General features: G+C 53.7%; 2 protein-coding genes across 3 annotated transcripts in view; one reads left to right on the plus strand and one right to left on the minus strand.

Annotated features, from left to right (window-relative positions):
- Nucleotides 1-6,116, plus strand: part of TRAM2 (translocation associated membrane protein 2) — a 48,003-nt gene extending 41,887 nt beyond the window's left edge. For both annotated transcript variants that reach the window (XM_084622350.1, XM_084622349.1), the window contains one exon: nucleotides 1,688-6,116. In XM_084622350.1, the coding sequence (XP_084478476.1) occupies nucleotides 1,688-1,761 (74 nt within the window). In that variant the 3' untranslated portion in view covers nucleotides 1,762-6,116. The remainder of the gene's footprint in view (nucleotides 1-1,687) is intronic.
- Nucleotides 6,117-7,388: 1,272 nt separating this feature from the next.
- Nucleotides 7,389-25,665, minus strand: EFHC1 (EF-hand domain containing 1). Its single transcript, XM_084622586.1, has 11 exons — nucleotides 25,519-25,665; nucleotides 20,856-21,077; nucleotides 19,199-19,486; nucleotides 17,874-18,023; nucleotides 16,313-16,505; nucleotides 15,711-15,931; nucleotides 13,640-13,780; nucleotides 12,173-12,386; nucleotides 11,103-11,250; nucleotides 9,605-9,818; nucleotides 7,389-7,711 (listed from the first exon to the last, which is right to left on the minus strand). The coding sequence occupies exons 1-11, from the start codon at nucleotides 25,579-25,581 to the stop codon at nucleotides 7,640-7,642; spliced, it is 1,926 nt and encodes a 641-aa protein (XP_084478712.1). The 5' UTR covers nucleotides 25,582-25,665; the 3' UTR covers nucleotides 7,389-7,639.
- Nucleotides 25,666-26,148: the final 483 nt, after the last annotated feature.

Below are 26,148 nucleotides of genomic sequence, written 5' to 3' on the forward strand. Positions count from 1 at the left end.
TCCCTTCCTCTGCTGCAGAAGGATCAGCAATGGCCAGGAGCCATCCGGGCCCCAGCTCTGTCCTAGGGTTGCCAACTTTCTGTTTGCAGAAAACCGAACACCTTTGCCCCGCCCCGTGAGGCTCCGCCCCTGCCCTGCCCCTTCTCCAAAGCCCCACCCCCATTTACTCCATCCCCCCTTCCTCTGTCACTCGCTCTCCCCCACCCTCCCTCACTCATTTTCACTGGGCTGAGGCAGAGGGTTGGGCTGCGGTGGAGCTGAGGGCTCCGGCTGGGGCTATGGACTCCGGGGTGCAGCCAGAAATGAGGGGTTTGAAGTGCAGGAGGGGGCTCAGGGCTGGGGCAGAGGTTGGGGCTCAGGAGAGGGTTTGACGTGCAGGTTCTGAGCGGCGCTTACCTCAGGTGGCTTCCGGGAAGCGGCCAGCATGCCCCTCCAGCTCCTCGGCACAGGGCAGGGTTGGCCACAGGGGCTCAGTGTGCCGCCCCCACCTGCAGGTGCCATTGGCCATGGTTCCCAGCCAATGGGAGCTGCGGAGCTGGTGCTTGGGGAGGGGGTAGCGCGTTTAGCCCCCGTGGCTGCCCTTGAGCCTAGGGGCTGCAGGAACCTGGCCGCCACTTCTGGGAGCTGTGCGGAACCAGGACAGGCACGGAATCATAGACTTTAGACTTTAAGGTCAGAAGGGACCATTATGATCGTCTAGTCTGACCTCCTGCACAACGCAGGCCACAGAATCTCACTCACCCACTCCTGTAACAAATCCCTAACCTATCTCTGAGCTAATAAAGTCCTCAAATCATGGTTTAAAGACTTCAAGGTACAGAGAATCCTCCAGTAAGTGACCTGTGTCCCACGCTGCAGAGGAAGGTGAAAAACCCCCAGGGCCTCTTCCAATCTGCCCTGAAGGAAAATTCTTTCCCGACCCCAAATATAGCAATCAGCTAAACCCTGAGCATGTGGCCAAGACTCACTTGCCAGACACCCAAGAATGAATTCTCTGTAGTAACTCAGATTCCACCGCATCTAACATCCCATCACAGGCCATAGGGCATATTTATCGCTAATAGTCAAAGATCAATTAATTGCCAGAATTAGGCTATCCCATCATACCATCCCCTCCATAAACTTATCAAGCTTAGTCTTGAAGTCAGATATGTCTTTTGCCCCCACTGCTCCCCTTGGAAGGCTGTTCCAGAACTTCACTCCTTTGATGGTTAGAAACCTTCATCTAATTTCAAGTCTAAACTTCTTGATGGCCAGTTTATATCCATTTGTTCTTGCGTCCAAGAGCCTGTCTTAGTCCCGCTGCGCTACCAACTGGACTTTTAACAGCCCGCTCAGCAGCCACCAGGGTCCCTTTTTGACCAGGCGTTCCAGTTGAAAACCGGATGCCTGGCGACCCTACTCTGTCCCCTCCAGCAGCGTAGTGCCCCGAAGGCGGTGCTGGGGCTTTGCTCAGGAGCGACAGTGTTCCATGAAGCAACCCGAGCCCGTGGATCTGGTGGGACCAGGACACAAGGGGGAAGGGCTGCAGGGTGCTGACGTCCCTCTGCAATTCTGCATGAGCCCAAGCGGAGGAAGCTGAGATGACAGTTCTTACCCTTAAGCCAGCACTAAGCCCACTCACCCCCTTGAAGCCAATGAGGCCCCAGTCGAGTGTCCCTAACTCGCTGCGCTCCCCTGTCCCCAGGTTACCATGAAAACGGAGTGGTGAAAGCCGAGAACGGAACCTCCCCACGCACCAAGAAGCTCAAGTCTCCATAGAGCTGAAGGCTCGTCTGCTGGGGAGGAGGGCGAGAGACCAGGACTAAGCACCAGCCCCTCCCTCGGCCTCCCAGGTGCTGAATGGCTTGGAAACCTCTCAATCTTCCCAAGGTCTCTCCCTCTCCCCCCCTCCCCAAACCATTTGCAATAAAACCAAAAAACCTTGCTCCGTCGCACGGCCTGCAGGAGCCAGAACCAAACCTCCCATCCTCTCCTTCCGCTCAGTTCTATAGTCAATCAGCGTGCAATTTTCTCCCCTCCCCGCCCCCTTCTTGAGTGTTTTTTCTTCCTGTTGTGTTTGTTACAAATGCACCATGGGATGGTTCCAAGCAAACCACCCCTTTTCTAAAGCAGGTTCTTCCCCTGCCCTTTTGGCATTCCCCTACATCCTGGGCTCGGAGGGGCAGGCGGGTGCTTGAAGGTGCCCTGTGACCATGCGGATAGAGGTTTGGGGAGCTGGGGAAGCCATGCCCTGTGTGCAGAGCACCTCTTGGCATCGGGGTGGCGTCCTTGCGGGGGGGTGCCACTGCTCGAGTTCTTGGGTGAACTGCAGAGCAGCCTTGCATCCAGCACGCCCAGCGGAATTGCAGAGGCGGGCCAGGTCTGGCTTGGGCCTGTTGCATTAGGGCACAGGGTGGTGACCTCAGACATGCTTTGCATCGTACTGGAGCTCCAGCATGTGGGATCCCTAGCAGTCTGCGGCAGGACATGAGCTCTTAGGCCGGTTCTGCCCACCTCCCTCCCTCTCCTGGGTGCGGTGATTCGGCTCTGCCTCTGCCCTGCAATTCCTAGTGCCTTGCTTGGGATGATGTCACCCAAGGAGTCGCTCAGGCCAAACTCAGTTGAAGATGTGTAAGCCCTGGAGGTGAGGGCTCCACCAGCCCTGGTCCCACACCTCGCTTCTCCTTACCTCACCCAAGTGCTGGCTTAATCCTGTGGCATTGTGGTCACGTAGCACTCGCTGCGTGCCAGAGAGCAGACTCCCTGCCACTCAGAGTTTATCTGTAACAGGGCCTTTCACCTCATGCCTCACCACTGCCCTTGCCATCCCAGACCAGCTATGGCCTCTCCCTTCCGGCTGCAGCTGCCAGCTTCTGTCTTTCTGCTTCACAGGCCTCGCATCCCCTGAGGGGTTTGGTTAATCTGGGATCCAGCCCATGCATCCCTTCCTGGGCTGGGTGGGAATAGCAGAGAGCAGCCTGTGGGAGTGCCTCTCGCCCGATCCATGCCACCCTCCTCCCCGGCTGGTGGATGGAATTGTCTCAAATCTACCTCAGAGGCCGCCTCTTTCATACAACCACTCTCCCTCGACCCCTCGTTGGCTGCGTATGTTGGGAGGAGATGTGGGGGAATTGTTCGAGCACTCATTGATTCTGTCCACTGCCCAGGAACAGCATCCCGTGCCCTCTTCCGGGTGGCTGGAGCTGTCCCACTTGCAGGGCTCTTCCAGTGCCATGTGCTGGTCAAGACGGCCAGGCTGCCAGGCAGCAGAGGGTATTTCTCTCTGTGGAAGGTCCCCGTAAGCCAGACTTTGCAGTGGGCATGTTGCAATGCATTGAGGTGACTTGGCGCTTCACTGGGGTGGGAGCTTCCCTCTCGGCAAAGCTGGCTCAGCTGCACTTGCTGCGGCTGCCTGGAGGGGTAGCGTTTCCCTTTGGCTGAGCAGGGAGAGGGTGTCGCTGCTCCCAAAGGGGCAGCAGGAGAGGCAGGCAGGGAGTAGCAGGGATGAAGTGTCATGGAATCACTTCTCATGCAGATCGGGATCAGGGTTCTTCCTTCCTAGCTGGGGTGAGTGACACGGGCCAGAATAAACCATACTGGATGTTCCTGGCTTGTTTCATGCTCCTCCCTGTGGCTTTCCTTACTGGAGGCGATTGTAATTCATGCTCTCCGGCCTTTTGTTTTTTGGGGTGGTGAGAGGAACTGGCTGCCCATGCTGCTTTCACAGATGTTGAGTCCTCTCCATGCCTGTTCTGGCTCCTGCACTGGAAGCCCCTGCCTGTGCTGGGGAGAGAATACCTGGGAGCCTGAATGTAGCTGGTCAGATTCCATTCCTTCCCCCCATCCCCCTAGGAGCTTTGAATGTCAAAGGAGGGCCACTAGCTGGCATCTCCCAGGGATCTTCCTCCTGCTCCCCCAATATCTTGGAGCAGAGCACCAGGGAATACCTTGTGACTGTCCCTCCTTAGCCCTGGCTGGACAGATGCATAGCAAAGCCAGCACTTGGGTGAAGGAGCAGCGGGACCAGGCGGGAAAGGCCAGTGAGAGAGCGAGAGCTGGGACACAAGCTCTTGGCCCCTGGGCCTAGCACAGTTCACCCTTCCATCCCTCTCCCCTTTCCCGTCCGCTCCCAGCCAGGAGGGGATCGCTGAGCCCTGCAGGGAGTGACTGCTCCCCAAATCTCTCTAGAGCCGGAGCTGGCCTTGCTCCTCTGACATCAGCGACTTAACTGCAGACGAGGAGCTGAGACTCCCGGTTAAAAGGTGGCTAGTTGTCAGATCCAAATAAACCAGGCTGCTGAATGATTTCCCCCCACCCCGCCCTGTTCCAGGCAGCCTTTCCTCTGGCACAAGCCTGCAAGGCCGTGAAGTAGCTCATTGTTCTCTATATACCAAGTGCCTTACATTGCGGTATAGTCTGTACTCTCTTGCCTATGCGCTGCCTCAATAACTCCGTGCCCTCAGGCTCTGTGTACCTGTATGATGCGTGTTCCATATTTAGAGTCACTGGGGAAAGGGACCGTTCCCGCTGGAAGTCGCCCCTCGTTTTCTGTGCCTTTTCGGTTTGTGGGATGGTTCCTTTCTCCATGGCTAAAATCCCCTCCCCTTTTTCTGCCTAGATCGGTCGGCCTCTGCAGTGACGCCCATGGGCTGCCATTTCGCAGGCATCGCTGGGGTCATTTGTGGCTGGAGGGGCTCCCATCCCATCCCTCCCAATGCAGACGCTCTTGCTCCTCTCTGCTCCTGTGCACATACTGTCCCTGGCTCTGCAGTCGCTGGTGCAGCTCTCCTTGCGTTTCCTAGCAAACCAAAACTTCCTCTCTATCCTGGAGAACCATCTCCTCGTAGAGATGGATTATTTTCTTTTCCAGTCTCTAGGGTTAACTCTTTCATCGACCCATCCACATACAAAGGTGCAGAGAGCATGGGGAAGGGGAGACCCGCTTCTCGAATGGGTCCCCTTCTTGGGCCCCATCCCACAAAGTGCTGCGTATCTTCTGCAACGGTTTGAGTGTCCCCATCTGCTAGAAGGCTGAGGGCACTCGGGATCATGCAGAATTGGGCCCTGGGTCCCAGATTCAGTGTTATAGCACCGCTGGTTGTGCAATAACCCGCCTGGAGCGTGGTCACTCCAGTAGTGCCTGCATCCGTCACCAAACCCTGGGAGGGGAGGGCCCCTGAGATGAGGTCAAGTTGTGATAATTGCGTGGAGCACAGAACGCCTCCTAACCTGGGCTGTGGCAAAGTCTCTTAAGAACCAGCAGTTCTTCTCCCTCTCTCCTTGTCCCAGATGGATCTTAGAGGGGTGGATGTCGGGGAGAATGTAGCATTTTGCAGATCAATATCTTTTTAAAAGTTTGTTAAATGAATCTTCCTTGCTCAACAGGGCATTAAAGTTTGTATTTTTGTAGGATGATTTTTTCCTACCTATCATGCACAGGTGTAGCAAATAAGGGAAGGGTTTCTCCCTGGTTTTTATATTAAGTGGAGGATGGTCTTTCTTCAGAACTAGACATGAAATCTGTAGAGGGGTGGTCTTCATTCCAGTGGACTGGAGTTACAGCTACATCTGACTATGGAGTCCAGTCAATGGAAGCTGACTTCTGTCTACAGTAGATAGCGTCTACAGCTGTCTGATCGTGCAGTATAGCAGTTCCTTTTTGTGACCTTTGAGTGCATAACATGTGGCTCAAGTTGGCAGTCTTTATATTGACGCTGTCATCTGGGTCACTCATCTCCTTATGTCATGTGTACTTCTTGCCAGAGGGAGGGATGGACACAAGACACAAAGTTTGGGTGGGTGCTCGTATCTGTCTTTTTAACCTGTTTAATTCTCTGGACCAAACTTCAACAAAGAAACTCAAGGAAAATTCTGTTCTTCCATATTTATGCTTTAGTGCAAACATTCTCTTCCTTTGTTATGTATTTTAATTTGTTTTGGTTTGGGGGGGTTGATTTTTTGGATAACCTCTTCAACTCCCCATCACCACCATATGTTTTTATTCTTCCCCTGACATTTAAAAAATAACCAATTTTGTACGGAATTTTTTTCATTAAATGGCTTTTGTGAACAAACTCTCAACAAAGATATTTTCTGAAATAATAAAAGGCATAGAATCATCAAGTGGTGCTTAACACTGGTGTGTGTGTTTCCTCAATTTGCGAATACCTCGTCGCTATGACTAGCTATTCTAGTGTTCCCAAAGCATGACAGGATGGACCCACCAGGTATGGCAGAGAGAGGTGCAATCTGCTCCATTTGGTGTTTGATCTATCTTTGTCATAGACAACACATCTGAAGGTGGCTGGCTCTTTCCATGGCTTGGACCTGTTCCATGGTTTGGGTGCAGGCAGCGTATAGGGGAAGTGATTCCTACCCAATGTGCTAAGAACGCAAGTGGATTCTGAAGGCAATTCTATGGCTCGATGCAGTGGCCTGTGCTAAAGGCTACTGACGTCCATGGAAAGACTCAGTGATTACGACAGGCTGGGGATCGGGCTGCAGCTCTGAACCTACTGGTGAGGAGGCCTGGAAGCAGGTTCTTGAAGCTGAGGAGCAGCAGAGTGGTGGCCTTATCGATGCTCTGAATAAGGAACGGCACGGATAGCCCCAGAAGGCGAGAGCCTAACCTAGAGGATGGGAGCTGGTGTGTGGCTGTGTGTTGAGATTCTCGAGTATCTGTGAGGAAACGGGAACCACCCCACACACACACACCCCAAAAAGGGACGGATAAAATAAGCATTTTGCTCAGAAAGTGTGCCTAATGGTGGAGACCTGCATGGTCTCTGTCCTAGTTGCTCCTGAGGTGCACCTGGGCATCCCACTGGCACAGTTGGCTGGCTGACCTAGAGCACAATGGGGGTGGGTGGGTCTGTGGCAGCTTTCTTCATGTAAGGGCGAGCGACCAGACTTTTTAAACAAGGTGAGAGTGCTATAGACTCACCCTGACCATCTGTCTCTCTTCACTGTAGGGAAACACAGCACTATCCAGGCAATAGCCAACACTTCCTCATGGGACCAGCATTTCTAGTAGGGCAACTAAATTGAGAGAATATCCAGAGTGTGTGTGTGGGGAGCAGGGGGGATATGTATCCAAATCCATTCTCCGTGACGTGGGGCACGTTATTTAATCAGCTCTAAATCTGTTCCCCCGTGTGTTAAAATGGGGATAACAATACCTCCTTTCAGATACTGTAGCACCTCGCACAATGGGGTCCTGCTCCATGGCTGGGGCCTTTAGGCCCTTCTGCAGCAAAATAATAAATTAAAAGGGTACCCAGTTGTGTTTTGCTTAGTTAGTCCTCCGCGGGCGGTCTGTATGAAAGGCCTGGAGCTCTCAGTCCATCCAGTCCACCCCGTCCCAGTCCACCCCATCAGAGCCCAGGAGGAGACAACCTGGAACGATGTGGAGTTATTTCTTTAATACAAATGAAGCTTTTTCTACAGGCTCTGCTTACAGGCCCCGCATTTGGGACATTGAGCTACGTGAGGCAGGAAGGAAAGTGGGGCAGAGATGAGGTGAGCTGGTGCCAAAGGGATGAGCAGCGCTAAATGAAGCGATGGGGGGGGGGGGGAGTCTAAAGGTACAACATTTGAATATGTGTCATTTCAGCTGGGACAATCTTGGCTGGTTTGTGTCTCACCTTCTGGGGGCAGCTCAGCAGGAGAAAGCTCTGATGAAGTCATGGTAATTGATCTTGTTCTCCCCATGCGAACACAGGCTGATCAGCTGGAAAAGAAACAGCAGCATGAGGAGAGCAGAGAAGTACAGTCACATTTCTCTAAAGGGTAACTCCAGTGAGCAGCTCCTGTGGGACAGGACAAAGGGCCCCGTTCTTCCCTATAGGGGAGCAACCCACCTACAGGAGAGGAAAACTTTCCCTTATAATAGCCCCATTCACTCAGGAGTAACCTGCCCCATGAAGTTTCAACCCAGCGTCCTCCTCATTCTAGCAGGAAGAAGCCAAATGTTCCCCGCCCTTTGCCTACAGACTTCAGGGGATCCACAAGAACTGAGAGGGACCCACATGGGTGCCCCTTGCTCTGTTGTCCAGACACACCAGGTCCCACTGACAGCTCCTACGAAACTGTTTCCCTGTGGCAGCAGCTCCCAGCCACTGCCTAAAGGCAGCAGAGGGAACTGGCGTCAGCTATATTACCATCCCTGGGAGCTTTCACGGGGGGGGAAGTAGAGTTTTTAATGGTGTCTTCTCTTCAACACCTTGGGATTATCATAATTCCTTTGAAAGATTTACTCACCCTTCATCACCTCGTTTGCACGGTCACTTGTGTGATGGATGCATATTTGGTTAATTATTTCTGTTTTGGAGGTAAGAATTAGCTGCTGCTGCTCGGTGCCTATTTTTAGCCTGTGGCTCTGGTATTTAGACTAGGGATCTAGGCACTTTATGTATTACACAGCTAGACTGGAGGGGCGGTCCTGGGGCTAAGGCCCTGGCTTGGGATTCAAAGCTGGGTTTAATTCCTGGCCTTGGCCGGGGTGACCTGGGGCATGTTAGTTAATCTGCTCTGAATCTCAGTTCCCCCATGTGTTAAAATGGGGATAACAATCCCTCCTTTCTCCCATTATATCAGGTATGGTAGGAAGAGTCTCCTGCAGAATCTAATGCAGCAGGGCCCTGATGATGAAATAACCTTGTTGCCTTTGTAATACCAAAAAAACAAGTCTTGCTCAAATGCATTGTTTTAAATCGGCTTGATCCCTTGGCTACCATCCAGTCTAATTTTCGCTAATTTTATTAAGAAAATGGGGGACATAGTCCCCAGGTTTTATACATTTCTTCAGATGGAGAAGTTTTCTGCACTTACAACTCTAACAGTTTATACTGAGGAAACCCAAGTTACCATTCGTGTTCAACTATGTTTGGTTTCTTCTCTCACACACGTCGTTCTCGGTCCTGTTTCCTACAAGGCAGACTGTGATCTCTGCTGGCTTCTGCTCATGGCCCCATAGCTGTATTGCCATTGACCCTTATTAGCTAAGCCCATAAGGTTATCCAGCCTTAGCGAAAGCCTGAGGTGGAATGGTGGAGATGCCATGCAGGCTTGGGCTTTCTGTACCTTCTCGGCAATTCAGCTGGGATGTGGTACGCAAAGGCAATTGGTGATCAGAAGCTGCCCTGCAGGAAGCATGACTGTGGTGCCCACGACAACATAACCGTGGAGGAAGGCTAGTTACTTGGCTACCAGTGCTATCTTGGGGCCTACATGGAATTGGATTCCCACCTCCATCCCCCGGCTTCTGTTTAACCCACACAGGGGTGAAGTGGTTTTCACCTCAGGGTTTGAAGGAATTTCTCCCACCTCTTGCTAGTCCCACTGCCAGACTGTATGTGTGGGTCTCCTCTGCCTCTGGGGCCCTGAGCAGGAATGCTCCAGGAGGAGGGGGGATAGCACACAGTCTAGTTCATGGCATTGCCCGGGGATGGGGCACTGCCAGCAATGGGGCTTGGCTGCCTTCTGGAAATGGACAGGGCAGCTCCTTTGGAAGAGCTGAGGCAAGCGAGAGAGGACAGTGCTGTGTGCAATATTACGTGGCTCCCAGGTCAACGTTTCAGCTAAAAGCCAAACTCCGCACATGCTAACCATGCTGCCTCCTGACCTTGTTAACTAGAGCATCGCTGACCGGCAGGTTGAATCGGTTGCAGAGGGCAAAGAACTCTGCCTTCTCGAGGAATCCGGAGCCGTCCTTGTCATGGTGAAGGAACGCCTCCCGCATGCTGCTGTTACTTAAGTAGTTATGGTACTTCAGCTGCTCTTGAACCTGCTTCACTAGCTCCTCCAGTTCCTGCCTGCCTGTCCCTGTGGCTAATTGGCTGTGGAGGAAGGAAAGGAGGAAATGACTGCATGCAGAAGTCACGCTTGACACAGCTGAGCTAAGTCCTTCTCTCATGTGTTCCATCAACTAAAATCTATAGGGGCCAGTCATGTTCCTGGGTTGGCCAGCTGTTCTTCCTGAATATATACAGGCAATCCTTGGACTTACGACACAACTGGTTCCTGAATATCTCATCTTAAGTCGAAAACATCGTAACTTGAATTTCCCATAGGAATGATGCTGGATCGAGCATTGTAAAGTCAAAACAGATGTCATAGTCGAAACACAATGACAATTTATAAACGTAAGGGCCGTTCATCGTAACTCCAATGTTGTAAAGTCAAGGACTGCCTGTAGTAGGCTTCTAAAGACACACTCCTTTGAAGAACAAGGCCATCTGCTTGGTGGACAGGACATTGGGCTGGAAGGCAGGGGCCAAAAAGCCTCTGCCCCTTCCCCCTTTGCCTCTGTTTCTCTTCACTCCTTTTGTCTGTCTGGTCTATTTTGTGTAAGCTCTTTGGAGCAGGGACTGTCTCCTTCTGTGTGGTCATACAGAACCAAGTGGCCCCATTCTCAGCTGGAGCCTCTATGTACTGCCATAAAAATCAGTAGCTGGAGCCCACAACAGCTCGGTGTGGCGATGGATGCCCTCACCCCAGGGAGAGGGGAGGGGAGGTCATATAAAATAAGGCTGAACAAAGCACTAGACAATAGGGTAGGGTCCCGTCCTTCACAGGCCAAGGAATGGCCCAAATGACCTACTAGCAATGGTAAGAGAACCGTCAGGTACGCTTCTCGTAGCCAGAGTGCGACGAGAGGCGGGTGCTGGTACTGTGAGCAGCCACTCTTACCGAGCGCCGCCATCCTCCACAGAAGAAGGATGACTTAACTGCTCCGAAGCAGGGCTGAAGAGAAATCTTTGCTCCAGGCCTCAGGGTGGCGCCAATGCTCTCTAAGGAAGATTTCAGGCTCGTGGGCTGTGGTAGTTCTTATATAAGCAGCCTTAGTGGTACCCTGCATACACTGAATTCCTTCTCTCTGTGCCCAAGGAGGGGTTCCCAGAGCGGAACAATCAGCTGATCAGTCATTAGCCAGCAGTGGCCAGAGTAAGAGGCTAGACATGGTACCATTGGTTAATGATGGTCTATGTAAGATTGCACTAGAATGCACAGCACTAGGGCAGCTACTGCAAATAAATACTAGCCAGTTGACCAGCTAAAAGCTGAATGACTTATTAAGCCCAGCTCTCGCTGCCTCTCACGTGCTCGCCATTGAAACCTACCTCTCAGCTGCCTGCGCTGCCCTTCGGCGAGGGGCAAAGTGATCCCGCAGAGACTGCAGCGTTGCTGCAGGGAAACTCTCGACGTTGCTTTCCATGTAATTCAAGACGTACTCGTCAGCATCGTTGATGATAAACCTGTGGCCAAATACTGGGCAAGCAACAGCAAACCAAGTGTTACTTCCGTGTGTGGGTGAGTCAGGTTACTGACACAGGAGAAGACAAGATTCCCGCCCTGAGGAACTTGCAATGTCAGAGCCAAATCAGAGCAGTTCACACAGTTTTTTATTGTCTTGGTGTAGGAAAAGATCTCTATGAATTCCATGGGCGTTTTGCCTATGTCAGGAGCCACTGAGTAAAGGCTTCAGGATTGGGCCCAGAGGAATTATACATTTAACACTGTCTACTTTCTAACATGCTTTAGGATCAGGGTTATTTTCCTCCATGGATGAACTGATGGCCCAGGCTCCAGGATTTCATCTGGCCCAGGGCTCCAGCATTAACCCTTAGAATGCTGGCATACCTCAGAACACCAACTGCACAAATGCTACGGAAAATATAGTGCTCTCTCTCTATGTATGGTAGAGACCAGATCACCAGCTAAATGAATGGAACTACACCATTTTCCACCACCTGCTGCATTTTACACTTGATCCAGAACTAACAGTTTGTAGGTGGAGGATGTTGTGTGCAATATCTGTGCAAAAAGGAAGAGTTTGTCTACACTTACTGGGAGATCGAAGCATGGCGATCGATGCATCAGCAGTCGATTTAGCGGGTCTAGTGAAGACCCGCTAAATCGACCGCAGATCGCTCTCCCCGTCGACTCCTGTACTCCACCTGAACGAGAAGCACAAGAGGAGTCAACAGGAGAGCGCCTCCCGTCGACATCACGTAGTGTGGACCCCGTAGAAAGCAGATCTAAGTATGTCGACTTCAGCTATGTTATTCATGTAGCTGAAGTTGTGTAACTTAGATCTATCCCCCCGTAGTGCATCAGAAAACTCATTTAAAACAATGAGCCTGCTCTAAAGAACAGATGCTCTAACGGCTCCATCGAGTTCCAGATCTACCTTCAACTGTGGCACCAATGGTGAGGTCCGCTGGCTCGTAGTAAACGGGGTTATCTGTAGTGGAGCCTGGCTTGGGGACTTTAGTCTTTCCTAAGTATTTGCCTCCAATGATGCCTGAATTGCAGACAGGCGGCTCATAGATGCCGATCATGTCAGTGGAGAGGAAATAGGAGAGAATGAACCGGCGCTTTCTCTCCTCGGGGTTTGGCGATTCCTAGAGAAGGGAAGGACCGGAGTGGGTTGTGGGGTCAGGAAACACATATTTGGACATTCAGGGTTAGCTGCTTTCCTTGGATACTCACAGATTACTCCTATACCCCCCCAAGCAGCCAAGGACTGAACCTAGAGCTTTCTTTTTTACACCTGTCTAAACACCTACAGCACTTGGTTCGAGCCCCTGCCTGAAGAAGGCAAGAGGAGTAACCAGCCTGCTGCACTGTAATAAAACCACAGACTATGTTCAACATCGGGATATCAGTGGCTCATTGGACTACTCCCAGCCCAAACTATTGCTCAGCATGCCTAACCATGGCAGAATCTGGTCCAGAACCACCAAATTCACTCATTACATCCACGTCTACAGCACTCCAGGAGCAAGGCATATCTTGTATGAAGTGATTCATCCCACAAAGAATGATTAGCTGTAGAATTAAAGTCTGTACCTCCGTGAGGTCTGGGCCCATTCCAGCTCCTAACCACAAGACGAAACCCTCTGAGTACTCCACTGGGTTTATGTGCTTAGATTAAAATTAGCTTTGATCTGAGCACTAAATTATGGCCTTCGGGAACAAATACAGCCAACGCGAGAGAACAGCCACAGCACGCCCCTTAGAATGTGGGAGGGGCAGACATCAGCTGACCCAAGGGTAGCATGGGAACAACCACTACATCGCAGAGGCCATGCACATGGCAGCCTCAAAGCTGCTGCTGTGTGAAGAACACAGCTCTCAGCTGGGCTCCCTCGCCAGCTTCCCAGCCTGCAAACCGCCCGACAGTCCTGATGTAATGAACCACAGCTGGCTTCTAAAGCTGGGATTAGCCCCGGGGAGGAGGGGCAGCGTGCACAGGTGCTGGCAGGTGTTACTGGAAGAAGATGATGTAACGGGGCATGGACATGGGGTCGAGGATGGATGACAGTCAGGTTCAAGCGGCATTGATCCAACACCCACTGAAGTTAAGGGGAGTCTTTCCACTGACTTCAATGGGGGTGTGATGCAGGACCATGTAATATTGTCTGGTCCTGCTTTTATTCTGCCTTACTATATTACTGCTTGTCTTAAAGGCCATACTGGAACATGTGACCATCCTCAAACAGAGGGCTGTTCGCTGGTGGCTGCTGAAGACCTTTCTTGTAGTGTTAGCTCCCCCCACTGCTATCTTTTGTTAACTGAGAACACACCAGTCCCCCAACCCTTCTGATTTGGAGGGTGTAACCAGGTAGCGCTTACTCATGTACCAAGCTCTCACCAGTGCAACCTGATAGCGCAGCACCTTGTGGTCATTCTCTAGCATCTTAATAAAGTTTTTCCTGGGGGGATGCGGCAGTAGAGAGAAGCAGTTCTGCAGGGAGTCTTCGAGGAAGCCGTAACCGTTGTAGGGAGGAATGATCTGCACACACGAAAGACAGGAGGCACATGTGGTTACAACTAACAAAAAGACAGTGGTCAGGAAGCGGCTCCGCGCAACCATTCTCTGCAGCGCGAATTGTGCCAGTTCTGAATACCTTCCCCGCGGGCAGTGCTGTTTTCCCCAAAGCTGAGCCATGATACCCTGGACTGTACATGTAAATCAGCAGGCCTCCCATGACTTCGGTTACAGCAGCTGACCCTGTGTCTTACATACTCTGAAAAGAGGCTCTGGAAGAACAAGTCTGAGTTTAAGGCCAGAGGGACCAGCAGGTCATCCAGTCTGACCAATCTCCACTCAACCCCCGCAGCCACCCACTCCCCAAGCCAACAACCAGCATTAGATCAAAGTATACCAGCCCACAATGGGACAGGCAGAGAGGTGCACCAATCCCCGGAAGCCCCTGCCTTGTCAGGAAAGTGAGGGCATTGCAGGGTTTCAGGTTTATTGTCTTGACTTCAAATCAAATGTGCTCCAGCCAAAATATGTTTGTTTTTCTAGTTCCAAAGCCTGCAAATTCAGCCTCAAGCTCGAGGCTAAAGCTGGGTTCTTTCCTTTCCAAATATCAGGTCCAGGAGTTTTGCAGGCCTGGGGATACCCATGCAACCCTATAATCTTCAAGGGGGTTCACAGCTGTAACTGATTGAAGCCAACTAATCCATTCTGTTGACAATACAGATCCTGTGACTTAAGCTCCTAAATCACTTAGGCCTAATGGGAGTTAGTCTCCTAACTATCTTTGAGGATCTGGGCATTAGCCATCTTGGCAAATGTTACCTATAATCACATTTCAGAGCACAACTGCTCTGTAATATGGCAGCCACCCCGAGAGCAGAGAACATGGCCAAACTGACTCACCAACTCAACTTGAACACCCCGCAGTTTGGAGGTAACCAAGCTACGCAGATGTTTCCTACATGAGCTGTGACGTTAAGCCTTTCCCCGCTCCTGGAATGGCATCCCAATGAAAGTACTAGCCTCTCTGGAACTGCCATAGTGGAACAGATCAATGGTCCATCTACTCCTATATCCTCTCCCCATGACTGGCCAGAACTGGACATTCCAGAGAAAGACATAGGCCCCTTCTGCAATAATGTACCTACTTGTGTGCAAGTCTACAGTGTACAGGGGCTGCAAATGTCTCCTTACTTCAGCTACTCACCCAACCCTCTGAAGCCAGAGGGGTGATAGCCCCTGTACTTTTTAACCGTATGTACTCTCCTTGGCCAAAAGCCTGAGCTGTTTGTTCAGTTTTCATGGAGTCTTTAGTCAAGAAGTTAGTAGGACTCCACTCCCATAGAAATGTAGGGCTGGAAGGGACCTCGAGTCCAAACCCCAGCAGCAAGGCAGGACCAAGGAAACATAGACCTCCCTGACAGGCATTTATCCAACCTGTTCCGAAAAACCTCCAGCGATGGGGACACACGAATAATTCCTGCTCTGAGTCAGGGCTGCAGAATTTGGCTCTGAGTAGGGACCTGTGGCAACTTATTCATATCAATATCTAATGAGGTTTATTGGTTTTTAAATCTCAGTACTCAAAGCAAATTCCACAAGTCCACTCATCACTGTGGAAAAGGCACCAGGCGCGTTCCAGAGCATTAGAGGATGTATTTTGCTTTCCAGCTGCCATGTCATTCAGCAGTGGAATTAACCTTAGAAGTAGAGAGTTTTCCAGTACTTCACTGCTATATAGGTTAAGACTCACAGCCCCACTGCCCTGGCTGACACACACTAGACTTTCCCTCTGGCGTCCCCTTAATCTGACTCTCTTGAGCAACACCACAACATTAGGAGAAAGTATTTCTAAAAGGCTTACAATAACGGCACTTAGGAGTCCGAAGGGTCTTTGCCTTGTACAGACTGTTGGGTTTCTCCCCCCCACCCCGCCCTGTGAATTTTCTCCCAGGACCTGTGGCACTTCCTCTGGTGGCTTCTTCTTTACATCCACTGGCTGGAAGTTAGTGATGCCAAACTTCTCGTAATAGAACTGTCTTGTGAACTCATCACAGTCGTAGATGAAGAAGCTGCGCCCCAGGAGGGTGACGGGCTTGCCAACAGCGAAATCTTTGGCAGTGTACCACTCCAGCACCTCCTGATTGGAGATCTCCAGCACGCAGCGGGGGAAGGTTTCTGGGGAAGATCAGGGGTAGAAAAGGCAGCTCAGTGAGCTAGATGTCGTCTTTATTACTGCATACAAAGCAAGAGATGAGAAAAGCCTGTCTGTATGTGAAAGGTATAAACAGCTTCAGGGGGCCGGTGGTGGAATGCCTGAGATGTCGCACTTGCTTTGGCAAAGTGGCAGCAAAAGGTTAAATGTTTTAAAACCAACAGAGATTGTTTCTGTTGGAAAGAAATTGTAAACTCAAGAAAGGTTCCTGGGATTAATTACATAGACGGTATATTTATAATATGAGACACGCATGCCCTGCGTGCATCCACCCATCTATGCTCATGCACACACACAATTCCTGCTAACAGAAAACAGGTAAAACCCCAAGCACAGACTCTTACTCATCTTGTCCACAAAGCTTTTGGGCAAGTGCTGGCGTCTGATCAGCACTGGGAAAGGGTCTCTGCCATCGTTGCGCTCATGGAGTTCCCGAACCTCCACCGTGTCGTCCGCCAGGTAGTAATGGATGATGAAAGGCCGGTTCTCGCCAAACATGTTCTCGGTGTCATCCCATATGGCGTAGAAGCGAAGGACCTGCAGGTGTTGGAGAGCAAAGCAAGGCCCATGAACCCAACATGACACTAAAACATGCCCTGTCTGGATTAGGCCAGTGCAATTTGCGGGCTGTGTATGCAGAAGGATCCTGCCCTGAGCACAGGGGTGCCAGTCTGCCTGTGTTAAGCACTGGTGAGACTGGCCTTGAAATCCTGCACTCATTTCTGGGCTCTGGTCAGCAAGTCATTGAGGGAGGCAGTTCAGAGAAGAGAAGCAGAAATGGTTCAGCAGCAGGAGGTTTTGACTAAGAGAACCAAACAGAACTAGCTAGGCCAGGCAGCAGCTGAGGGGAGAGAAGACCCAACCACAAATATCTGAAACACTACGGAGGGACAGAAATTATTCAGGTAGTTCAGAAGAAATTTCATCAAAGGAAATATTGGAGAAAATGCCCTAGCACTGAGATGTATCAGTCCCCAAGGGCAGCACTGGGACATTGATATCTAGGCTCGACAAAGTACTAGAGAATAACAAAAAATGCCCTAGCACTGAGATGTATCAGTCCCCAAGGGCAGCGCTGGGACATTGATAACTAGGCTGGACAAAGTATTAGGGAATAACAATCTAGTACTGGTACAATGAGGTGGACTAGCTGATCCAACAGGGCTCGAACTGCGACCACTTCATAACAGAACTTCCTTCCACCCCAGATCACAGGGAGACACAGGTGGCAGGCATCTTGCTCTCAACCATCAGGCTGCCTAAACGCCATAGCTACTTTCAGGTGGGGCTGTGGTTTATTTGCCCCAGAGGTCAAAATAATCACACAGCGATGGATGTTTGCAATGCTCCATCATTACCCACTGAGGTAGCAGCTAGCTGCAGAGCTGGGTTATAATGTGCCTTTCATGACAGATGTGAAATCAGGAGTCTTCAGATGCCAAACAGTAACTGCCCCTGATGCACTCAGGCAAGTGGCTGGTTACCCTACCTGGACATAAGGCTTTCTGGAGCAAGAAAGAGAGAGAGGAGGATCTAGAGTGCAACAAAGCCCATTGCCAACTGTGTCCACATATCTATTCAGGGGACACCATCATAGGGCCTAATCACATCAGCCACACTATCAGAGGCTCGTTCACCTGCACATCTACCAATGTGATATATGCCATCATGTGCCAGCAATGCCCCTCTGCCATGTACATTGGCCAAACTGGACAGTCTCTGCATAAAAGAATCAATGGACACAAATCAGACGTCAAGAATTATAACATTCAAAAACCAGTCGGAGAACGCTTCAATCTCTCTGGTCACTCGATTACAGACCTAAAAGTGGCAATTCTTCAACTAAAAAACAGACACACACAGAGAACAACCTAACCCAAGGAAAGGCACTTATGCCCCACTCACCTGCTTGTCAAAGGTCAGAAACTGTTTGAGCTGGTCGAAGTTCGATGGTGTGACGTACATGCGCATGGGCATCTTCCGGAGCTCCGTGTACGGGTCGAAAATCATTTTCTCAGGAGGGTTCAGCTCAATTCCTTGGCTCTCCAGAAATACCTGGGGAAGTGTCTGGGCCATTAATGCTGCGATGGGTTCTAAAGGTCAGGAGGCAAGGAAAGCTCTGGGCTGGGTTTGGGAGGGAATCAGCAAGAGCCTGTAAGCTCACTGTTAGCAGTTGCACCTAGAGGCCCCAATCCCATTATGCTAGGTGCTGCACAATAATCATAGACTTATCGACTTTAAGGTCAGAAGGGATCATTGTGATCATATCATCATAATTAATAAAGGTTTTTAACTGTCAGTTGCCTCTTTGTTTCCACAGACCTTTCAGACCTCTCTGCAAGCCAGATCTTGAAGTCCTGCCTCAGGTTAGACTCAGGCAAACCTCCCATTGGCTCCACTGCTGGGAGTTTTGCCGGAGTAAAGACTGAAGAAGGACTTCAGGTCTTGTCCCTTTATGTTTCTATTACAAATCAAGAGGGCATGGCTCTCTTTTTTGGTTTAATTTGTGATGCCCCTGGAAGGCGCCAGCTCTGGAAAGCAGAGCCCTATTTCTATACTCACGGCACTCATCCGAGAGAGCCACTGAAGCCAGTGGGACTGCTCGCCTGCCTATGTCACCAAGATTTGGCCCAGAAAACATGCAGCTTGGGAAGCAGCAGCACAAGCTTCCCCATCAGGGAACTGACCCCTGAGCTGGAGAGATCACCACAAGGCCTTAGAAGGAAGGGTCAGGCTGCATGGCTTAGTAGTTCTGGCCCTGAGGATGCCAATTTATGCTAAATATAGTTGCAGGTTTGAAATGGGAACTGGACGGCATCATCAACTCATTTCATATAAGCCACCAAACGACTCTAGAGTAACTTCAGGGACTGGATCTACAGCTGGGGTAAACAGGCATAACCCCACGGACTTCAATGGTCATTCAGTTCCAGTTTGCACCAGCTCTATAAAAGAGATCAGTCTACATAACGGGTTCTCAATGTGTTGGCAGAACCCTGCGGGGTGGGAGTGTCAGAAATGGGTGTCAGGGGTCATGAGTGATCACCTCACCTGCCCCATGGTCTTATGTGGAGTGGGGCCCCAGTATGGAAGAGGCTGAGAATCTCTGATCTGACTTTTGTGTGCTGGGATTAGTGGGCTGGGAACAGAGCAGGGATTCTAGTGAGCTTTGCCCATCGCTAACTCCTAGGATTCTCTTAGTCGGCTAGTTCCCTGCATCCCTGATGCACCTGTGTGAATGGGTCACAGTCGACTATGCGGAAAGTCTTGCCATAGATGGTGATGTTCATGCCCCGATTCAGGTCTTTCCAGTGGTAATGGTCCCCGCGATCATTCTTGGGAATCCGCTGGCGTTTGATGAGCTTGCCCTGAGGAATACCAGAGTTCTCCACGATGGGCTCCATGACGGACATGCTGTCGTCCTCCAAGTAGTAATAAATACCCACTTGGCGGATCCGGAAATGCTCTTCTGTGGATATGGGAACATCTTCCTGGAAATAGGCATCAAACTTTAACACCTGTAATGTGGGGAAGGACCCCGGAAGGAGAGAAGGAACTCACATTAGTGACGGCATTAATCAAAGATCTTGTTAACGTTTGCCATCTGCTTTGACAACATGGGTCACTGGGATTAGTATTTATCATGCCATCGAGGGCCCCAGAGTCTGACCACAGACTGCCTGCAAGAGCCTCAGGGGAGCTCTCATTGCTGGTGGTTTTTCTAGAGCCCAATACTTTGTAAATTTTTCCTTGTCTGAGGCACCCAGGGACCGAGTGTAAGTGGCTTGAATAAACATAGCTCCTGCCCCCACGAAGGATCTCCAAGCACTTTACAGCCAGGGGCCGCGGCTGGCACATTGCTGAGCTCTCCAGTTCCCATTGGCGTAGCTTACTGACATACACGAGCTTCTTTAATATGCTCATCCCCTCAGAGTCAGTGTGGCTGCCGAGCTCCCAATAGGGGAAGCCATTCTCTCGTTCTCTGGCTCCACTACTGATGAGGTTTCCTGTGCTCTACTGGATTTGAGAATCTGCCTCACTCTCCTGCAGTTGCATTTGCCCTGCAGGCTGACAGCAAGAGCCAGCCTGTGCGTGGGGAGGTGGTGGCGAGGGAGGGTCAGGGCACAAGGTGACTGCCCTGGCTTGAGACTCCAGGCTGCAAGGGGTGTAGAGTAGCTAGGGCCATGGACCTGTCTGCCTCTCCACACCAGCCCACAGAGCTGCCCAGGCATGCTATGGGGAGCAGATGGTGCCACCCTAAAAGCTGGCACAGCCTACACATTCCCCGTTGCGCTCTCCGAGCTCAGAGAGGGATTGTAACTTGCTGGGGCATGATCCCTCCCAAGCTGTGCAAGGGGTGGTGCTGCAAGTTCCTTAAGGACAGTCTGGCCCGAAGCAGATACGCTGACGACGACTAATGCGGGAAGTCTATATGGGGCAGTACAGGCTTTAGGACGCTGTGGTGATGAGCACGGTATAAACTCCCAGATGACAGCTCGACAAACAGGAGATGCCCCCTTTGCATGGGACCTTTAGGTGCCCGGCTCTGTTGCAGTTCCAGCATAATTTTGCAAGGAGAACATGAGAGGGTGGGACTTACCAGGGGATGGTTGTAAAGTGAAGCATCTAGAGTTCATCCGAGTTCTCTTTTAAACTACTGGATATGTCCTTGCGTAGCTCGAGGGGAATGCTTTATAATGTTTACTTACTGTAATCCTCTTCGCAAGCAAAGAAAGCCTCTTTCAATCCAGACATCAGTTGTCTATGACTAAGGACTACGGCAGCTGGAAAATACATTCTATACTGTCTGTGTCCCCACACCCTGGCGTTCTCAGCTCACAGCCCTGGGTTTGGCTAGCAATGCTCCTGAACTAAGGCTTTCTGTACCTTTTTGTCGAAAGCCACATGTGCTGGAATGAAGTCGGAAGGTGGGGCCTGCTTGGCTTGCCCGTAGGTCAGCGTGGGTCTCTTGTTGGACAGTTCATCTAATTCAGCCTGGGACAGCTGGTTCACGTAGAGTCGCTCCCTGCCTATCCCCATCGTCGGTAGCCGCGAACAGGCAAAGCCATTCCTATAGCCCAGTGTCTGGGAGCGATGGAAAGCCGATTTCTAAGGAAAGCAATTCAACCATTAAATACAATCTGGCACCAGCTAGATCTTAATATACGAAGCAAATTCTTTCACCAAAAAAACAGCTCAAGGTGTCAAATATCCTGAAAAACGGCAGTGCATTTTATTGTAATTTCTTGCAACAATTATTAATTTAACCTTTCCTGGTCCCACTTAGCCAAAGGAGGTTGCAGAGAGAACAGGTGTTTTGGGGAGCTGGCACTGGATTGGAAATCAGGAGATCAGTGTCGATAGATCCTCCTGCTCCAAAAGCTCATGCCAATCTAAAGGAGAATCTCAATTTGTTCTTAGCAGGATAGAGCCTCTGACACACTGTTGAGCCATTCTCATTCCATGCTATAGAAGGAGGTGGGAACCAGCACATTACAATGCATGGAAAGAAAATGCCTTCCACGCCCCGAATTTGCAACCAGTTCAGCCTTGAGCACGTGAACAAACAGCCCAATGGTTAAGACTCTAATCCTATTTATAATCCCAAGGCACCAATGGCATTCCAAGTACTTGCCCGTTTTTCCTTAAACCCAAATACAGCGGCCTCGGCCAGTGCTGCTCAGGACAGAGCAGCAGTGAAGCAAGCTGTTTTTTTAAGGGAAGTTAATAGCCAGTTGCACAAATATTATACTTGCCACAGAATAACGATTTCCTGGTGATAAATAAATGCCAGGGCGAAGCAGAGGTGGTTGTGGGAAAGACAGCTGAGACAAAACCAAGATGCTTATCTATGAAAGCAGGGGCCAGCAATCCTGTGACAGAGTAAACTGCAGTGTATTTGGGCCCAATCCTGCAGCCCTTAAAGGCATATAGGCAAGCGCCTAGGCGCCAACTGGAATTTTCAAAAGTGCTTATCTACGTCTTTAGACCCCTAGGTGCCTTTCCAGATTGGGCCCATAAGGACTCCCAGTGATATTAACAGGACCAATCAAGTGAGTCTGGCTTCCAGTTCAGGACTCTCCTACCAAATGACTGACGTGAATGTAAAGAGACAGCCCCAAATGTAAGCTATTGCATCTGGTCTCAGCTACGCCAGCATGTATCTGAAGGAACACCATTGACTTCAATGCAGTTCCTCTGTTTGCTGGTTCGGAGCCCATTCTCCCCCTCAATGAACACACAAACCACCTTTCGCCTTCCTCGTGCAGATTGCTGACACCAGCTCCGCATTTTTGAGCAACCCTTTAATAATAGCCCGACTAGCCAACTCCTGCTCATGGCGGATGGTTTTGCTAGAAGATACGCTCCAGTTCAAACAAATTAATTCAGCAAAGTTCTCTGGCCTGTGCTATAGAGGAGGGTAAGCTAATGACCACAATGGGCCCTTCTGGCCTTCGACTCTAGAAGTCAATGTGAATTACACCAGTTGTCCTGCTAATGTCAATAGAACTACTCACATGAGTATGGCAAGCGGGATTTCTACAGGCCAGAGGAAAGAAACATTTGGACAAGGAACTAGATTTGAGGTTCAAACTTTCAAGGGGCTATAACCAATGGTGAGAAAAAACATTTAAATGGTGACGAGCTGGGACAAAGCCCTTTTGATAGGTGTGGGGGCAAGGAGGGACAGCTCTTCACTTCTCACTGGCTTGTCTGGCTGATTGTGTGCTTCAGAATGCAACTGGCCATCAACCAGTGTTAGAGTATAATTGGAAGAGTATCTGGGGAACACGACAGCCCATTGGGGGACATTGGGTTCCCAGGAGGGTACAGACCTATCAAGCCCCATGGGGCACAGAGGTACCTAGCCTGGGGATATCAGATTCTCATGGGGGTCCCATCCCTATTAAGGAGGGTGTGAGGTCCATGGGGGGCTGATGAGACATGGGACCACTGGTTCCAAGAGTATTGGGTACCAGATCTGAGGGAGGGGATTGGGTCTCAGGGTCAGGGGTATCAGTCCACGGGTATCAGATCCTAGGGGGGATTGGGTCCAAGGGCTGGGGGATGAGGGGAGGTATCCACTCGCAGAGAATTTGTGTCCCGGAGGGGTAGGGGTGGAATTGGATCCCAGGGTTGGGGGTATCAGCCAGGGTATCAGGTCTCGGGTGGGAAGTATCGGGTCCCAGGGGCTATCGGTTTGGGAAGGGATCCAGTCCCAGGCTTAGGAGGGGGAGGGAATTGGCAGAGGGATTGGGTCCTAAGTGGTATCTGGTCGGGGGGAAGGATTGGATCCTGATGGGATGGGGCAGGGGATTGGGTCCCAGGGAATCAGTTCGGGGAGAGTATCGGGAGCCAGGAGAATCGGGTTCTGGTGGGGGCTTGGTCTGTGGAGGGGAAGGGAGATCAGAATCGGGTCCGGGGGGGGGATCGGGTCCCGGTGGGGGCTCAGGTGGGGGAGAAGGAGGATGGAGGCCCGGGGGGGGCTCTGTCCGGGGGGTGGGGGGCCGGGAATCGGGTCCCAGGCAGGCTCGGTCCGGGGGGAGGGGAATCGGGTCCCAGGTAGGGGCTCGGTCGGGGGGGAAATCAGGTCGGAGGGGGGATCAGGTCTCGGGGGTGGCTCTTTTCGGGGCGGGGGGAAATTGGGTCTGGGGGAGGATCGGGTCCCGGTGGGGGCTCAGGTGGGGGGGGAACGAGGATCAGGGCCCGGGGGACTCTGTCCGGCGGGTGGGGATGGGAATCGGGTCCCGGGGGGAATCGGGTCGGGGGGAGAATAGGGTCCGGGGGGGCTCTTTTTGGGGGGGAGGGGAATCGGGGCGGAGGGGGGATCGGGTCCCGGGGGGCTCTGCCCGGTGGGAGCGGGAGGGGGGTTCGGGTTTGGGGGAGGATCAGGTCCCGGGGGGCTCTGCCCGGTGGGGGCGGGAGGGAGGATCGGGTCCCGGGGGGCTGTGCCCGGTGGGAACGGGAGGGGGGATCGGGTCTGGGGGAGGATCGGGTCCCGGGGGGCTCTGCCCGGTGGGGGTGGGAGGGGGGATCGGGTCTGGGGGAGGATCGGGTCCCGGGGGGCTCTGCCCGGTGGGGGCGGGAGGGGGGTTCGGGTTTGGGGGAGGATCGGGTCCCGAGGGGCTCTGCCCGGTGGGGGCGGAGGGGAATCGGGTCCCGGGGGGCTCTGCCCGGTGGGGGCGGGAGGGGGGATCGGGTTTGGGGGAGGATCGGGTCCCGGGGGGCTCTGCCCGGTGGGGGCGGGAGGGGGGATCGGGTCTGGGGGAGGATCGGGTCCCGGGGGGCTCTGCCCGGTGGGGGCGGGAGGGGGGATCGGGTCTGGGGGAGGATCGGGTCCCGGGGGGCTCTGCCCGGTGGGGGCGGGAGGGGGGATCGGGTCTGGGGGAGGATCGGGTCCCGGGGGGCTCTGCCCGGTGGGGGCGGGAGGGGGGTTCGGGTTTGGGGGAGGATCGGGTCCCGAGGGGCTCTGCCCGGTGGGGGCGGGAGGGGGGATCGGGTCCCGGGGGGCTCTGCCCGGTGGGGGCGGGAGGGGGGATCGGGTCTGGGGGAGGATCGGGTCCCGGGGGGCTCTGCCCGGTGGGGGCGGGAGGGGGGATCGGGTCTGGGGGAGGATCGGGTCCCGGGGGGCTCTGCCCGGTGGGGGCGGAGGGGAATCGGGTCCCGGGGGGCTCTGCCCGGTGGGGGCGGGAGGGGGGATCGGGTCTGGGGGAGGATCGGGTCCCGGGGGGCTCTGCCCGGTGGGGGCGGGAGGGGGGATCGGGTCTGGGGGAGGATCGGGTCCCGGGGGGCTCTGCCCGGTGGGGGCGGGAGGGGGGATCGGGTCTGGGGGAGGATCGGGTCCCGGGGGGCTCTGCCCGGTGGGGGCGGGAGGGGGGATCGGGTCTGGGGGAGGATCGGGTCCCGGGGGGCTCTGCCCGGTGGGGGCGGGAGGGGGGATCGGGTCTGGGGGAGGATCGGGTCCCGGGGGGCTCTGCCCGGTGGGGGCGGGAGGGGGGATCGGGTCTGGGGGAGGATCGGGTCCCGGGGGGCTCTGCCCGGTGGGGGCGGAGGGGAATCGGGTCCCGGGGGGCTCTGCCCGGTGGGGGCGGGAGGGGGGATCGGGTCTGGGGGAGGATCGGGTCCCGGGGGGCTCTGCCCGGTGGGGGCGGGAGGGGGGATCGGGTCCCGGGGGAGGATCGGGTCCCGGGGGGCTCTGCCCGGTGGGGGCGGGAGGGAGGATCGGGTCTGGGGGAGGATCGGGTCCCGGGGGGCTCTGCCCGGTGGGGGAGGGAGGGAGGATCGGGTCTGGGGGAGGATCGGGTCCCGGGGGGCTCTGCCCGGTGGGGGCGGAGGGGAATCGGGTCCCGGGGGGCTCTGCCCGGTGGGGGCGGGAGGGGGGATCGGGTCTGGGGGAGGATCGGGTCCCGGGGGGCTCTGCCCGGTGGGGGCGGGAGGGGGGATCGGGTCTGGGGGAGGATCGGGTCCCGGGGGGCTCTGCCCGGTGGGGGCGGGAGGGGGGATCGGGTCCCGAGGGCTTTGCCGGGCTCGCGGGCCCGGCTCTCCTCACCGTGGGGTCGCTGAAGGCGCTGCCCGGCAGCAGGGGCAGCCCCTGCACGGGATGGGCGCTCATGGCCAGCGGGCGCCCGGCGCGGCGGCTCCGGTCCCAAGCCCACCCCGGCGCCAGGCAACGCCGTCACCCCTGGCAACCGTAAACATTCCAGAGAGCGCATGCTCGCCAGGAGCGCCGGCGGCGAGGGATGCGCCGCCTCTGGGCATGCGCGATGGGGGTGCAGCCGGCTCCTGCCGCGGGAGTCGGGGGCTCGTGCGAGCGTTTCCCGCGGGGGAGGGGCTTTGCCCAGAGAGCGCTGCCAAGCCCCCCCCCGGGAAGCCCCCCCCCCACCCCGCCCGCCGTGACAGGGTGCGGCGCTGCCAGCACGGGAATGGGCAGGGACTCGCCGCCCCAAGCCCCTGCCCCTGCCAGGGCCCCTTCCACCTGCTGGGCTGGGGGTCCCCTGCCCCCCTGCCAGGGCCCCTTCCACCTGCTGGGCTGGGGGTCCCTGCCCCCCTGCCAGGGCCCCTTCCACCTGCTGGACTGGGGGTCCCCTGCCCCCACGCTAGGGCCCCTTCCACCTGCTGGGCTGGGGGTCCCCTGCCAGGGCCCCTTCCACCTGCTGGACTGGGGGTCCCCTGCCCCCAC

Source organism: Lepidochelys olivacea (assembly GCF_965140295.1).
Source record: "Lepidochelys olivacea isolate rLepOli2 genome assembly, chromosome: 3".
Classification (NCBI taxonomy): Eukaryota; Metazoa; Chordata; order Testudines; family Cheloniidae; genus Lepidochelys; species Lepidochelys olivacea.

What these genes read in the sequence shown, in the direction of transcription:
- EFHC1 (XM_084622586.1), bottom strand. Translation starts at nt 25,581, where the DNA reads ATGAGCGCCCATCCCGTGCAGGGGCTGCCCCTGCTGCCGGGCAGCGCC. An exon ending in ATGTGGCTTTCGACAAAAAG is followed by an intron (nt 19,487 to 20,855) that starts GTACAGAAAGCC and finishes CCCACATTACAG; the next exon opens with GTGTTAAAGTTTGATGCCTA. An exon ending in GCGATGCTCTAGTTAACAAG is followed by an intron (nt 7,712 to 9,604) that starts GTCAGGAGGCAG and finishes TTTCTTTTCCAG; the next exon opens with CTGATCAGCCTGTGTTCGCA.